The 15,027-nt window shown below is 33.3% G+C and overlaps 1 protein-coding gene across 1 annotated transcript; it reads left to right on the plus strand.

The window, feature by feature from the left end:
* Nucleotides 1-211: 211 nt before the first annotated feature.
* Nucleotides 212-13,091, plus strand: LOC139989712 (mitochondrial sodium/calcium exchanger protein). Its single transcript, XM_072008225.1, has 9 exons — nucleotides 212-229; nucleotides 711-924; nucleotides 5,401-5,754; nucleotides 7,811-7,891; nucleotides 9,291-9,410; nucleotides 10,104-10,427; nucleotides 12,122-12,295; nucleotides 12,879-12,999; nucleotides 13,076-13,091. Exons 1-9 carry the CDS (start codon nucleotides 212-214, stop codon nucleotides 13,089-13,091), a joined length of 1,422 nt encoding a protein of 473 aa, XP_071864326.1.
* The last annotated feature ends 1,936 nt before the right edge of the window (nucleotides 13,092-15,027 follow it).

Raw genomic sequence — 15,027 nt, forward strand, 5'->3', positions numbered from 1 at the left:
TTTGAGTCAAATATTTCTTGTCGAAAAATTCAATAAAATATCACTTCCAATAAACAATTGAAATTTTACTCAATTGTATCTCAATTCAGTATTGTCACAATACTGACAGTATCTATCATTTTAATTTCATAAAAAATAAGTTGAAAGTTATATTAATGTTAAAGAAAATATAAGTGGAGACTCCAGATGAATTCGAACGTTTTTTTAAGACATGGATACTTACCGATACGTAAGGTACAATAACATTTACATAATACATATTTTCTATTTTGTTCTCCACATTGGCGTTGAAATTTAATGTATCACAGTCATAAAACATTTTTGCATTGTAAGATATTTTAGTTTCTGAGTATCATTTGGTTTATCCACAGTACGTAGAATTGAATTTAAACAACATTACATTACTCATAAAACATTCTCTCATTATTGGATTGTGAATTTTCATACATTTAAATATGTAAGTACATATACAAAAATGTATGAATATATATATGTACAAAATATGCAAATTAAAGTATTCGTCATATTTAAAGGCCGAAACAAATCTCGGTTTTCGTTAACTATGATCATAAATATATGAATTTGCATAAGTATCTATAATCTACCGATTGGCATATTTTATTATATCGAATTCAAAGTTTGCCAGTTCTATTCTATGGTTCTAATTTATATTCTATTTTATAGTTCTAATCTAACTTTCTCATTTATAGGACGATTGTTCATACGTTTGGAACATTCCCACTGAAGATCGTTGTAGATGGGTGAAAGAAACCAAAGATTGTTTCACGGATTCCGTAATTCAATATACGGAAATTCTTTTTTGCTCCTTTGGTTCGGAGAATACGTTTTTATTCACTATAGGGCTGATGATAATGGTCATATGGCTTTTATATCTGTTTTTAATTTTAGGAACTACAGCGGATAATTTGTAAGTAGCTATTTCTAAGATTAAAGACTTTACATCTTTCTCGCTAATTATTAGAATACTTTTTATTTAACCTTTGCGTGGGAAACTAGATATCCGAATAGGCATTTATAAATTCTTTAATAATCTTTTAAAAAGATTCTGTCCTTTCCTACATGAAAAATAGGTATCTTTATATAATTCTATCTTCTATAATTTTAATTAGGTTCTCTTATTTAAACCGTTTAAAATTGTATATATAATAGGTTACAAGAAATAATTAGAAGATTCGGGAATGTATGAAAGTAAAATTATCGCTACGTATCTGATCTATAGAAGTAGGATGCGTGATAGCGATTTTGATTGCCTATACAAGAGTTGAAAATTTGTTTCTTAAAATTGCATTCATCTCAATTTTTTTATCGAAATTAAAGAGAATCGTCTTTGCTAAATATTTCCAAATGTTTCTAGTGTCTTAACAATTTTGTTTCTGGTATAAAGAACAGAAAAGTACTAGTTTTATAAAATTACGATATTAAATTATTATTCATTACTCTGTTTACGATTTTTCATTCCTCGCATTATCTCATTTTATTCATAAGATGAGACAAAGAGACTTGGAATAATTTATGATGATATTCATAATTGTTTCCGAAATTAAATTAGGCAGAATATCCATATGGTATCTTTATATTGAATTTCATAATGACGTCTTTTAATTTTGATTTAGTCTGATTCGAGATTTCGAATTATTCTTCATCTGTGTTATGAATTCTTAACTAATTAACTAAAACTAATTTAATTATTTAATAGATATTAATGTAAGACAATCGCAGATGTATAATTCAATTAATTATTCAATTATCATCCTCAATATAAAATATTTGGTAGAATCCGATTAAGATTTACAAAATAGATTTCATTTTACAGATATTTTGTTTCGTTTATTACAGTCTCATGCTAGAAACATATATCTTATTTTGCTAATTATTATTTTTCTCATATGTGTGTTTCTCCTTTTTAACGAAATACAAATATATATTTCACATCTCTATTTTCAAAATTCTCTTTTTTTTTTAGTTTTTAAATTCTCCTCGTAGGAAGCGCAATTACTTTTTTTTGTCAAGGCACTAAGGCATTTACCAACGTTGCTTATTTCGACATTTTATACGTCATAGACGTTGTACGTAGGTTTGATCAAAAGCGAGGAAAATCGCGGAATGATAGTTAATAAAATAGTTATGGGGGAAATAAAATTTCTATGATTTTCCATAAAAGTGCCGATATCGATGGTTAGGTGACGCATAAAGTCTTTCACGGCACATTGTGTTCAGTAAAGGGTGAATTATAGCTCATCGTGTGCGTGCGAATCGACATATTCTCATGCGGAAAGCGATTCAATTTTAATCCAAATGGTCGGCGAAAGCTTTATGCTCCGTCATTAAAAAGAAACCATCTGCCCCTGCAACGCGGTTGCCGGCCTCTTGCTTCCCTAATAAAATTCTAACATGTATGTATCACGTACATAACTTAAGTGCGACTTAGGCAGTTACAATCTATTACCTATTGTAGCTTCTCTCAATAGATATAGCTATGATCATCCGGAATATTCGATGCAATGGGTCAAAAGCAATGGTCCGTCCCAGATGGAAAGGATTGAATAGTCGAGTGATATGATTTCACAATAGGATTCAACAGAAGTGTATTCTGTTACCAACATACATATACAGTGGTACAGTGTACGAAAATATTCGTACACTTGCTACAAAAAATGTTGATGAATACATTATGTGTATTGTACGACTCTGTTTGAAATTTTGTTGGCATCGTAATGATTCACGACTATCGTGATTATAATAGTAAAATTTGAAATTAATTCGAAAATATACATAGAAGTATATATATATGCAGACATACACTGAATGAAAGAACAATTAGTATATAACATGAATACAATAATACAATACGATACAATAATTAGTGCTAAAGATTGTCTCACTAGATAGGTATTCTAACTTATTAATACAGCGAATGGTTTACTGTTTAAATATTCTCGTGATCTTTGCGAAAAGTATACTTTCAATTACATCTTGTATCTTATATATATTATTTTAGATGCGATTCAAATTTTATCAACATAATCGCGATAGTCGTGTCTCAATACTAACGAGATTTCAAAGATGTTTTATGTAATAAACATATAAAAAGTTTATAAGGGTATTCGGGTACTTCCCATTTATTTTTTATTACTTTCGACTATTTCAAATAGAAAATAGCAATTTTCTAGGTAAATGTTCAAAAGTTAGATGCTTCAAGTTTATTGTTATATCCCGGGATTCTACCATATACTATAATCCATCCGTCGGTTAGAATGGCCATCAGCTGTATAAACCTACTTACTCAAACCCGCAATAATCCTAAGGAACCGTTATAAGATTTAGCATTCTTTACTTTACTGACGGGGCTCTTACTTACTACAAGAATATTTCAAGTCGAGACATTCCTTCAGGTTATTGTTCATTCTCGTAAATCATATCAAATGCGGGTTGTTTTCCATATACAATGTTCGACGGCCACTTGCACTCGCGAGCGACCGTTAGTGGGTAGCGGCCAGCACCCACGAGCGACCGTTGGTGGGGAGCGGCCAGCACCCACGAGCGACCGTTGGTGGGGAGCGGCCAGCACCCACGAGCGACCGTTGGTGGGGAGCGGCCAGCACCCACAAGCGACCGTTAGTGGGGAGCAGCCTGCACCCACAAGCGACCGTTGGTGGGGAGCGATCAGCACCCACAAGCGACCGTTGGTGGGCAGCGGTCGTATCGTAACGAAAATTTACGACTCTTCTTGACACGTTATACTGTGAACACGTTTTTCTGTGAAACGGTCGTACATTTATTTCAACGTAAAAATATCAATACTGATTTGAGTCGAAAATCTAAGATTCGAAGCTTAATTATTTACTTTATTTAATTATATTGTATTAACACGTAAGGAAGACAAATGATACATAAATAAAGCTGAAGAATATGACTCTTTTATAGAATAGATACTTTTAATATAAAATACATTTGCGTATCCTATTGGTATTAAATGGTTAGAGTTTTTCCTTTTATCTTTGAAGAACATTTAATATGATTAATTTTTAATTACGATAAAATGACATGATAAGATCGTTATTGAAGGATAATCTTTCCTGTGAAATTTATTAAAACAATTAAATCCAATATCTCTTTCTACGTGAAGGACCTTTCTGCCGGACGTGACAAAGGAAAGAAATTAATTACGAATTTGCTCGCGAACTTTTTTGTCGTATATCACGTCCTCCATTGCCTTCTTCTCCTCTTTACTCCTCCTTCAACGCTTACAGCTAAACGCGTATCGGATGAAACCTAATTCAATTAACGTGCCGTACGGAGTGTATTTAGAAATGCGGTTACATCGAAATTCGATTCACGATAAAGAAAAACGCACATATCTGTGTACATGGGAATAAAATAGGCAGAAATGAGATAACGTGAGCAATTTGTTGCTCCACGTTCCCAAATTAAATATCGAACGAAAGCGATTGCGATCGTCGTAAATTAATCATTACCGTTCTTCTTCTCTAGCCTCACGTTTCACCTTTTAATACGATCACTGTGTATATTTCGACACACGCTTTTACGATATGTACATGATATCGATTTGGCCGCGGGAGGCAAATTAAAAGTTAGGAAATATTGGGAGAAACTTTCATAGGTATTGGGAATTTTTTGGAAGAAGAGCACATAGAAAATGATAGTGAATTGAATAAACTGCACTGACAGTTTTAATTAGGTTTTCCTTCTTGAAATGAAAATTATAATTAGGAGATTTGTAATTAGATAGCTTCTAAAAAGTTTGTTACTTTCGTAAAAATAACAATAGAGCAATTTTTTATTCGTTGAAACGAAATGAATGGAAACAAATTACCGATATTTATATTAATTCCGCTTCGAAGAGTAATTTATTCTTATGGTTACAGAGCTGATATTTATGAAAAATCGAACTTATTACCTAATAAATTTTCTGTCGATGTTTCCTTGTTTTTAAATAAGTATTACGAATTCTTTATATTAATTTCCGATGTCTATTAATTTTTGGTTGAAAATCTTTCTCTTTGAAAGTTTCTCGTAAGAGGAAGTTTAGTGCCGTGGTATTTAACGATCTTGAAGCTCAAAGAGTAAATTTTATTTGAACTATTCGTCATTAAAGTTAATGCTCGTTTAATCGTTATATCGAACGAAAGACCACACGATCCTGTGTTACACGCTTTTTCTTACTTTTACTTGTAGAATATAACCCTATTTTGCATAAAAGATCTGGGACATCCTGTAGAGATAGATTTCATCTAAACTGATTTGTTACCATACCATACTGGATGTAACAGCTATAATGAAAATCCGATTAACAGGAGACGGTGTTTGTCCGAACCATGTAGCCCATTCTCAACTCCAAACACCCTACGATTGTCCCACCATTTTTTCATTTCCTCTGTCTGTGTAGCTTCTGCCCGTCACTGGCGGTGATAGCCAGTGTTTTGCAGCTGTCGGACAATATAGCCGGGGTGACGATATTGGCATTCGGAAACGGTGCTCCTGACATCTTCACGTCCCTCGTATCGGGTACCGACGAAGGGATAATAATGTTCACGGAATTAATCGGCGCCGGTGTCTTCGTGACGGCGATTATCGCCGGCTCTGTTGCGGTAGTCAAGCCCTTTCGAGTCCTGTTGAAACCCTTGATGAGAGACGCGTGCTTTTACATCGTTGCGATATGCTGGATCAGCTACGTCGTAAAAGATGGCACGGTTCACCTTTGGGAAGCTATCAGTACGTACACCTCCCTCAATCTCGAACCTTTACGAGACTCAAATCGCGCCTTTTATTCCGTTATCTTTGTTACCCGACTCGAACGCTGGATTCGCAATCCCCTCAACTTTCACATGGAGGAACCTCTCGAGTCGAATGTTCCGAGGAAGCGTGGAACTTCGAGAAAATTGTAGAGAGTTCTTTGGAACGTTGCATGTTACGTTACGAAGCCTGTTTTAGAAGGGGCTTTGGTAACTGAGTTAAAAATCAATGCGTTTAGGCGCTCCTGTAATTTTCGATCTTTTCTGGAAATTTAGTTTCATAAAATTTAATCGAAATAAATCGTTACATTCTAATTGCAGACCAGAAAAGCACGATATGTTACATTTTTCGCCTTTTTTAGTGGAACATTTTTGAAATTCAACAAAGGGTTCACGGAGTTGAAAATAAAAAATCGAGAAGGATTTCAAACGGAACGATATTTCTATTGTCTATAACATCGAAAACATTTTCTTCTTTTTTGATCCATGTTTACTGTGATCTTTTTCCTCTATATGACAATTTCCTTTAACCTTTCCCAATGCTTTTAAGCTCTTTTCTTTGACATCCCGTATTTAACAAGTAAAATATTTATTCAACTATCCAGAAGAAATATTGCTCTTTTTATTTAGTTTTATTTTAGTTTTCCTAAATTACTTGTAAAATAAAAGTTTTCATCGTTGGTTATCATTATTTTATAAGACTTGGAATTATAACAATAGAATTATTTGAAGATTACTGAGTACCTTATATGCATGAATTTCATATATCTCCGTTTATTTATTCGTTTTTCATTATTCCTTAAAAAAGGATTGAGGAGTAAAAAATAATAGTTGGCCCTCTAGATCTGCATGAAATTATCTGGACAAAGTGTAAAAGAGATATAAAGGGGGTAAAAACAGGGTGGCGATCAAATATGCCGTGCTTCATGCTCATGCTCAGAAACGGAAAAATTTATCTACGGGTGAGCCATACGTATGCAGTTTAATTTGGCAATAACGATAACTCTGGAATGAATTTAATTAAGCAAAGCCACGATCTTTCTGCCATCGTTCCGGTTTCCTCACAATTTAATCCCCACGAATTTCTGCTGCGATTCATAAGCCTCTCAAACTTTAAAAGACTAAAAAAATTGATAAAAAATTTACGAATATTTCGTCGAAATTTCATTTCAATGATCCAACAATTGAAGTCGGTACTTATTCTCGATTCGTATCTAGTTGGTATATTGAAGTACTTAATGCTCAAATGATTAGTAAAGCAGTAGATTGAGGAATATGTATGCCAGTATTGTAATATTTACTAGTTACTAGAAATTATTAACAGAGAATGATGCTTATTATATTTCCCATCGAAGCACGACTCACTCGAAAAGTTATGTTATTTTTATTTATTTCGCGCATATATGTATGTACATTTCCTTACTGCGTCAGTTGTTATTGAAAATATTCAGTTTTTCTTTTAATTTATGGAAAAAGAATACATACGTCTGTTACAAAAAATGGCAGAACGGTTGTAAAATACTAGTTCATTTTTTAGATAGCAAGCAGCAAATGAAATTTTCCTTTTCGTACGAACAACAGACTCTTTTTAAAAGTTACTTATTTATTTCAAATTTAGCTTTGAATGAAAAAGAAAGAAAATAAAATTTCCAATGAGATTAATTCAATTCATCATCTTAATTCATAATCTCCAGAAAGCTCTACGATTGTTCATTTCAATCGATAAATTTGTTAGTATTGATCATTAAAACAACGCAACTAATTATTAGCCCAACTGTTCCATTGTTGTGAGTTTCTCAGAATAATTTCGCGCATAATGGGCGCGAATAAAACATCCGGCTCGCTGCGATGCAAAAACGAGCAAAACTAATAAGTCCTTTTTACCATTCCCTAATTTAAGGAGAGATTTACAATGCGCCGCAAGTTTTTCCGTGTCACATTGCGCTTTTGTGGCAATTAATTACTCTGACTTTTGTGCGCACCTGCATGACCAAACGACGGTAATGCTTTTTAATGCTGATACATTTTAATTGCAGGCTTTGTTCTTTGCTACCTATTGTTCATCAGCCTGGTGGTGATAATGCAGATATACGAGAACCGGGAGGAGAGGCTAAAAAGTGCGTTTAATGCTGCATAACTTTTCGAAACGCTTGATAAAGCATCATTCAGTGGTGTGACCAAATCCGGGCCGGAAGAAAGGGGTTTCCCAGAATTTCCATGGGAAACAAAGGGTTTCGTATTGAATCCTGGGCAAGCCCTATTCAAACGAATAACTTTCCCTAGATATAAACGTAATTCAGACGTGTAATGTTATTCTCGAAAATGAGAATATGAAAGGAAACATAAACTGGAAACAACAAAAGCAGCTTGAAAACTCGACTTAATTAAGAAAACGATATTGTTCGATTACAATTACGCGTTGTAACGAGTGGAGGAGAAACTCTTCGATAAAGTTTCAGTCGACTATATCGACGTTGCACAGTAACGAATGTGGCTGACGATAGATTTTTCCGATAAAAAATAATGGAACAAATATTTACTCGATTTCACAGCCATCTGTATTTTCCTTGTTAATACACATCTTGTTTTCCGTCTCAAACAATATAAATCTTCTTTACATACTAGCTATACAGGTTGTTCACGTCATTAATTCTCGGTATATTTTTTTTAGAAATAGCATAGATTCGCGAGAGAAGCAGACAAGAAAACAAAGTTTTAATATTTTCTATAGTTAATGCGATGTCTGAATACATTTCATAAATCCGTTACCTGTTCTTTTATAAGTTCTCGGATAATGACGTGATAAGAATGTGAATATTTTTACACTTATAGCAATAATTTTGTTTACATTATATGCAAATGAGAAAATTGTTTCGAAAGAAGTTTAATAACATACGACGAGAATAGTATTCAAAATAAGAATGAAAAGATATTCCGCGGGTTTTAATAGATTTTAATAGACCTAACCCAAAACACTAGAATTTCATATTCCTACCTAGCAAATATAATGTTATAAAATGTCCAAAAAATTTGCATAACTTTTACTATTGTTTCATAATAAAATAAAATATAACTTTAATATCAGCCACGATAGATTGCCAATGGCTTCAAAAATATAGTGAATATTTTACAATAATAATAGTTTTATGAGAACACTCGATCGACTGATTTACATCGCTCTATAATTCTCAACTCATTAAATACGAACACGAGGAAAATAAGTACTTTTGTCTTCTCAAACAATAACTACGATTTAAGAAAGAAAATAATTTCCACCGACCAGAGAAATAAAATACGAATCGTGTTTGAATGCTGTTGAACCTCTGTTTAACATGTACGATGTGCACTGTTTGTTACGTTCTTTGCAAGCGAAGCCAAACATTACGCGGACGTATCTATGCAAAGGCTGAAAACATTTCGAAACGAATACTTCTACTTGCGAAGACAAAAAAGGATGTCGACGCAAGTGTAGTTATCGATCCTTTCTCTGCAAGGTTCCCTTATGTACTTTCGCAGGCAGGATCCCAAGCGTACCCGATCCAGATATCCTGCGCACTTACTTGGCGAACAAGGACAAGGACATCATTCCCAGGATTCCCGTAAAGGGTCGTGCCGTTAGGTTGCGAACTAAGATGGGTATGCATGTTGTTTACTCGATTGATCATGCACTTTTCTCACTTTCATTAAATCAAAATCGTACAGTACGCTTTCATGAATTTTTTGAGTAGATCTTTCACAAATGTTTCACATTCAAGTTAGAGTATAGCGATTCGTCTAGAATCGCATTCTAATTCGTCAACTTTCCTTTCTTACGCTGTCTTGGTATACGTATATCTATGCTATACCTCAAGTTTATGCAATATCACGTAGGTAATCTTTTTCTTTTTTTGATCGTTTATTTAATACGCTGTATACTATGTATATGTTATAAAAATAATTTCTATGGAAATATTAATTTCCGTTAAGGAATTATTAAAGAATGTGGAAACTTACGTGTCAAGCCAAATAAATTAAGGAAGGTAGGTTCAATTTCTGGACTTTCACTCCTTGGAGAGTAGACACCAATATACCATTTCTCATGGAAAACGTCCCAATGGATTATAAAATATCATAGAAAGATTTTGCTATCTTTAGTACGATAATTCCTGCAGAAACAAGTTCATACAGCTATATTTTACGTAAACCAAGTCGCACATTAAAAAATTACATTTTACTAGAGCGACGTTGTTTAATACAATTAATATTATATTATAGAAATATTATTTATTAGTAAGACATTTATTCCTTTCTCCGGATGTTTCGTACAATAATAAATCTTCCACGTATCAGATATTGCAATTGCGGTCGAGCTGGGGAAAGAACAGAGGCAAAATAGAACAACACTGCCAGAAGAGGTCTTGGTAGAAGACGTTGATAGGCCAAAGGGACTTTTCAAGGAATTTCTCTATGACATTAATCCGATAGGAGAAGAAGATTGGACAAGTGCAAATCGATTCGTTAAATTTATTTTAATCATACGTTCGCCTGTCATGCTTCTTCTTCAATTATTTATTCCGCTTGTGAACATGACTACGGTAAAGAGAGGTTGGACCAAGTTGCTAAATTGCTTCCAGCTGTGTGTGACACCGACGTTGTCGTTGTTTCTATTAAACGGTTAGTTGTATTAATTGTCGCGCCTTTTACGGCCGCCGTTATAAATTGCCAGCACTAATAAAAGCTGGAGATTTCGCGGAAAAACTTTCACGTGGTGAAATATAGGTAAGCATGCCCTTTTTTGTAACATACAAATTGCCAGAGTTTAGTCGAAATTAAAACAAACTGTCACAGATGTTTATACGCCGATTCCACTTTTTCCCACCACTTTTTTAATATTAATATATTATGTAACATTAACACACCTATTCCAACTGACCTTTTGTTCCTTTTCTATATGACTATCCAGAAAGATAAATTATTAAAAATTACATAATCGTGTATCAATCAAATAGCATGTGTGATGTATACTATCAACCAGATAAACACTTATTTTAATGAACTTTAGATCCAGAAAAGAAGTCTCTTATATAAAAGATCCTTTACTTTTTGTACATACTTGAGTTTTGATCGTAAAATTAATTTAGCCGAGAATTTCTCACATACGTTATTGAAAACGATAATTACCGAAGTAATAAGAAGTTTTCTAGCTTTCATTAGTAGTTAAAAATATCTTCGGTCAGCTATCACGACTGCCATCTCATTTTCACCCTCGTTCCGTAGTTTGGAAAACACATTTTGGCCCGGTTTCAGTGGTGCCAATATTCCTGGTGGTCGGTACTGTAATTGGTGTAATTGTATTTCTAATGACCCACGTGGATCGCGTACCAAAGTTTCATAACGTGAGTACTTTTTCTACCTTTTCGCTATTCGCGCCAAGCTTTCGTATCCGCTGCGCTCTCATACAACTGCTTGCTCATAACGGCCGGCGACAAATTAATTGCAGGCTTTTGCATTTTTCGGATTCTTGGCTGCTATGCTGACAGTCTATTTGGTAGCCGGGGAGGTGATGGCAGTTCTCCAATGCGTAGGATACGCTTTCAGTATATCGGACGCCATGCTCGGTATTACGTTCCTCGCGTGGGGAAATAGCGTAGGTGGTGAGTGCAACAATATTATTGTAAAATAATTCGTGCGTTGAATTGCCTCTAGCTTTCCTGTTCGACATAGTCAACAGAAACCACGTAATTACATTATACATTAACCCTTACATGAAGGTTATTTGAAACCTAATATAGGGAAATCATGTATAATTACATACTTCTACAAAGTTACACTTACAAATTCACGCTTACAAATTATTGGAACATATGTTTGAATTTAAAATTAAGATGTCAAGCGTCATAGACTTTTATGCTTACTGTCTACATACTTTTTAATATTGACACATCTCATGCGACGAAAAACTGTGCATTTTCTGTTTATCATTTTACATTTCAAATTTTTCTAGTCATATGAAGGCAATGCTAAATGATGTTAAATTTAATATACCTGAACTAATTAATTATTAGCACGTAAATGCTACAATAAATACAATGGTATGCAAATTACTTTTTGTAGCCAGTGTAAATATTATCCTCATGACCTTTAAACTCCATTCCACCATCGCATGTTTTTATCGTCTTTACTTTCCATTAAAAACCGTTCCATAAAGTATAAATAAAAGAAGCAAACTCCATAACGCACCCCACTAGCTGTTGAATATTTAGAAACTAGTTACACGAGCTGTGTAGCTCTTGGTTGTGGATCCAATCATCTAATATTTCACTTGAAGGTTAACTATTGACCAGATATTGACTGAAATCTGCTTATAGATCTCATATCGAACGTTGCCATAGCTAGACAAGGATTTCCACGAATGGGATATGCAGCTTGCTTTGGCGGACCGATGTTCAATACGCTCTTGGGATTGGGACTAACTTACGGAATGGCAGCCAGCAAACAGCCAGAGCATCGTACAAACATGAGAATGAGCGATATGGCGCCTGGTTGTTTGGCTTTCCTTCTGTGCTCATTAATAACGTCTATTATTTACTTAAACATTACCGGGTCTATAGCACGAAGATCATACGGCTATCTCTTGTATACTATATATTTCACGTTTATCCTTATTCAGTTCCTCAGCGAATTCAAAGTGATTCATCCGCTCGGTATCGATCATCGACCGTAACTAGAATCGAATAAAATTCTTAATGAAAAACACGAATCGCATTTGCTCGATAATGCTAAGACAAATACGTGAAAAGTAAATAATACGTACATATAATATCGACTATCTTTATAAAAGAGAAGATTACAGGAAAAGAACCTGATTATTTTTTACGAAAGCGTAGTTTCAAGATTTAAATACGTTGTCTCAGTCAATCCTACATTACCGAAATTGTTTTTGTATTTAATTTTGGAACTAAACGTATATTGTTTCACCTGCTTCATGATTTTAAAGATATCGCTTGTCATAATATTAAAATATGGAAGATATTCAAATATGTTTATCTTAATAGTCGTATATTTTTTTCAAAATATTGTTATAAATTAAAAGTTACATTTAAAAAGCTTATATGCATGTAATAGGTTGTTTTTGTCTTCAACTATATCATATCAAAATACTATTTTTTAATCACAAAATGACATTAAAATTAGAAAATCAACAGAAATGTTCTGGTTTCTTTTTCCTGCAATCTTCAAGTAGAAAGTGAGTATGTTGGTTTGAATTAAACCATATATTTATTATATTTTACAGTGTAAATGTTAATACTTTTATACTGTAGGCTGTATTTACAATAATATTGTGAGAACTAAATATTTTATCCTAAACTGAAAGAAACAAGAAATAAATTCCCTTTGTCTACCTACTGCTCAAATAAACGTTCACTTTAGTAAAATATAAAAATTTATAGTTAAATTCGCTAAAAATTTATGTAAATCGTCATAACTTCCATTTGTTATTCAGAAATGAAAATTAGATTTCAATTAACCAAATTTTAACTCAATCTACTAGTAACGACAAGAATATATCTTTGTATTCGTAGATATTTTTGATACACTATTGTTAAATCTAACGTTTTGATTATGTTATTATATGGAAATGATAGAATACCCATAAAACATTATAAATTTATGGATCGCCCGCCCGTTTAGCTTTGCTTTTAAGCAATAAATATGAAATTAATAATAAACAATATTATAAGCGTAAAATTAATTGAATTGATATTAATAACTCTTATGCTGTGCTGAAGTCATTTACCTTCAGTACTTTAATTAATATTACTATCCATTATATTGTATACAGAAGAAGTAGCTGATAAAACAAAATTTTCGGTGTAAATTTTCTCTTTATTTATTACCTGCTTTTCGCAAAATGGGTTCCATATTATTTAATAGCAGCAAAATGGTTATATCCTCCTAGGTTTTAACACTCACTTTGTCAATATTCTGTGAGTATAATCGAGCAAAAAATATTAGACAAATATGAGACATTTAAAGCTTTATTAAAAGCTTATAATAAAAATACGAAATTCGAAGAGAACAGTAGATACTTTGGGCTCTAATATCATCTCCAATTTTATCGTCTCCCATTTGACTTTTATGCGAGGATAGCTTTAAAAATGAAAGATATATGAAACAAGTATCGATACATGTGGAGAATTGATAGAGAGAGTTTATTGGTTCATTGCGATAAAATAAAATCAAAACATGATTTGATAGACATTTTGTAGTAATATGTTCGATTTTTAGGATAAGTTTATAAGATATTTTGACAGTTTTTATCAAAACAATATGATAAGAAGTATTCATATTATAAACGTTCAAACTAATTTACATTTTCAAATAACGGAATGGACCTTCAACCAGAGTAAGAAGCTGACATAATGAAAACTACATGAAAACTTCGACTCCTTTTACGCAAGAAGTAATAAAAAGGTCTTATTTATAGTCCGGAAAAGGCTAAGCATGGCTTTGAAGAGGGATATTCACTTAAGGGAGGGTCGAAATAATGGCGAATGAAGAACATTTTGAGCTACGACGTGATATACATTTTTTACGTATAGCAGAACCCCTAATAAGTGATATCACCACCGAATCCACCCCATAAATTATTTAAGGAAGGACAGGCTCGAGGAAAGAAAGAATGCGGATTACATGGAAACGGCAACGGTGCAAAAGGTTTTCTTGTAAACGATGTCTGCAAATGAGTCAACATCGTAACTATGTGGACAGGGATACATTTTTAATGGGCCAAGGGGCTACTACATAAGCATTCGAGAAGGATATACATTATTCGAACGTGTGAAAGCAACAGTCGAGCAATGTTAGGTCCTTTTTCCGACATTTCCCTTGAGACCAGCCGAGGTGTTGCGTTTTCCAACTGAACTAACATTATGGCAACTATGTATACTGCCAGACAAGAAAACTACGACTGTGTTGGTATAATTTCGTTGTGTGCACAACTACTTTTGCATTTTCTATGCTATCATATAATTTAGAGCGATCCAACAACGATGCAAACATTTAATCGAATACGTAATCAGGCATGAGATGTGCCTCGCGTCTATCGGTACAAGATAAATAAGAAACCGATATTTTCAATATCACAGATGTTAAGATGGACGAATTTTCCATTACACCATTTACGATAAATAATTTTCAATTTTCACAACATTGTATTAACAATGTTAATTAGTTAATAATATTCCTCAATATACAATGAAGTTGATTTTGA

The sequence above is a fragment of the Bombus fervidus genome, chromosome 8, assembly GCF_041682495.2.
Source record: "Bombus fervidus isolate BK054 chromosome 8, iyBomFerv1, whole genome shotgun sequence".
Taxonomy (NCBI): Eukaryota; Metazoa; Arthropoda; class Insecta; order Hymenoptera; family Apidae; genus Bombus; species Bombus fervidus.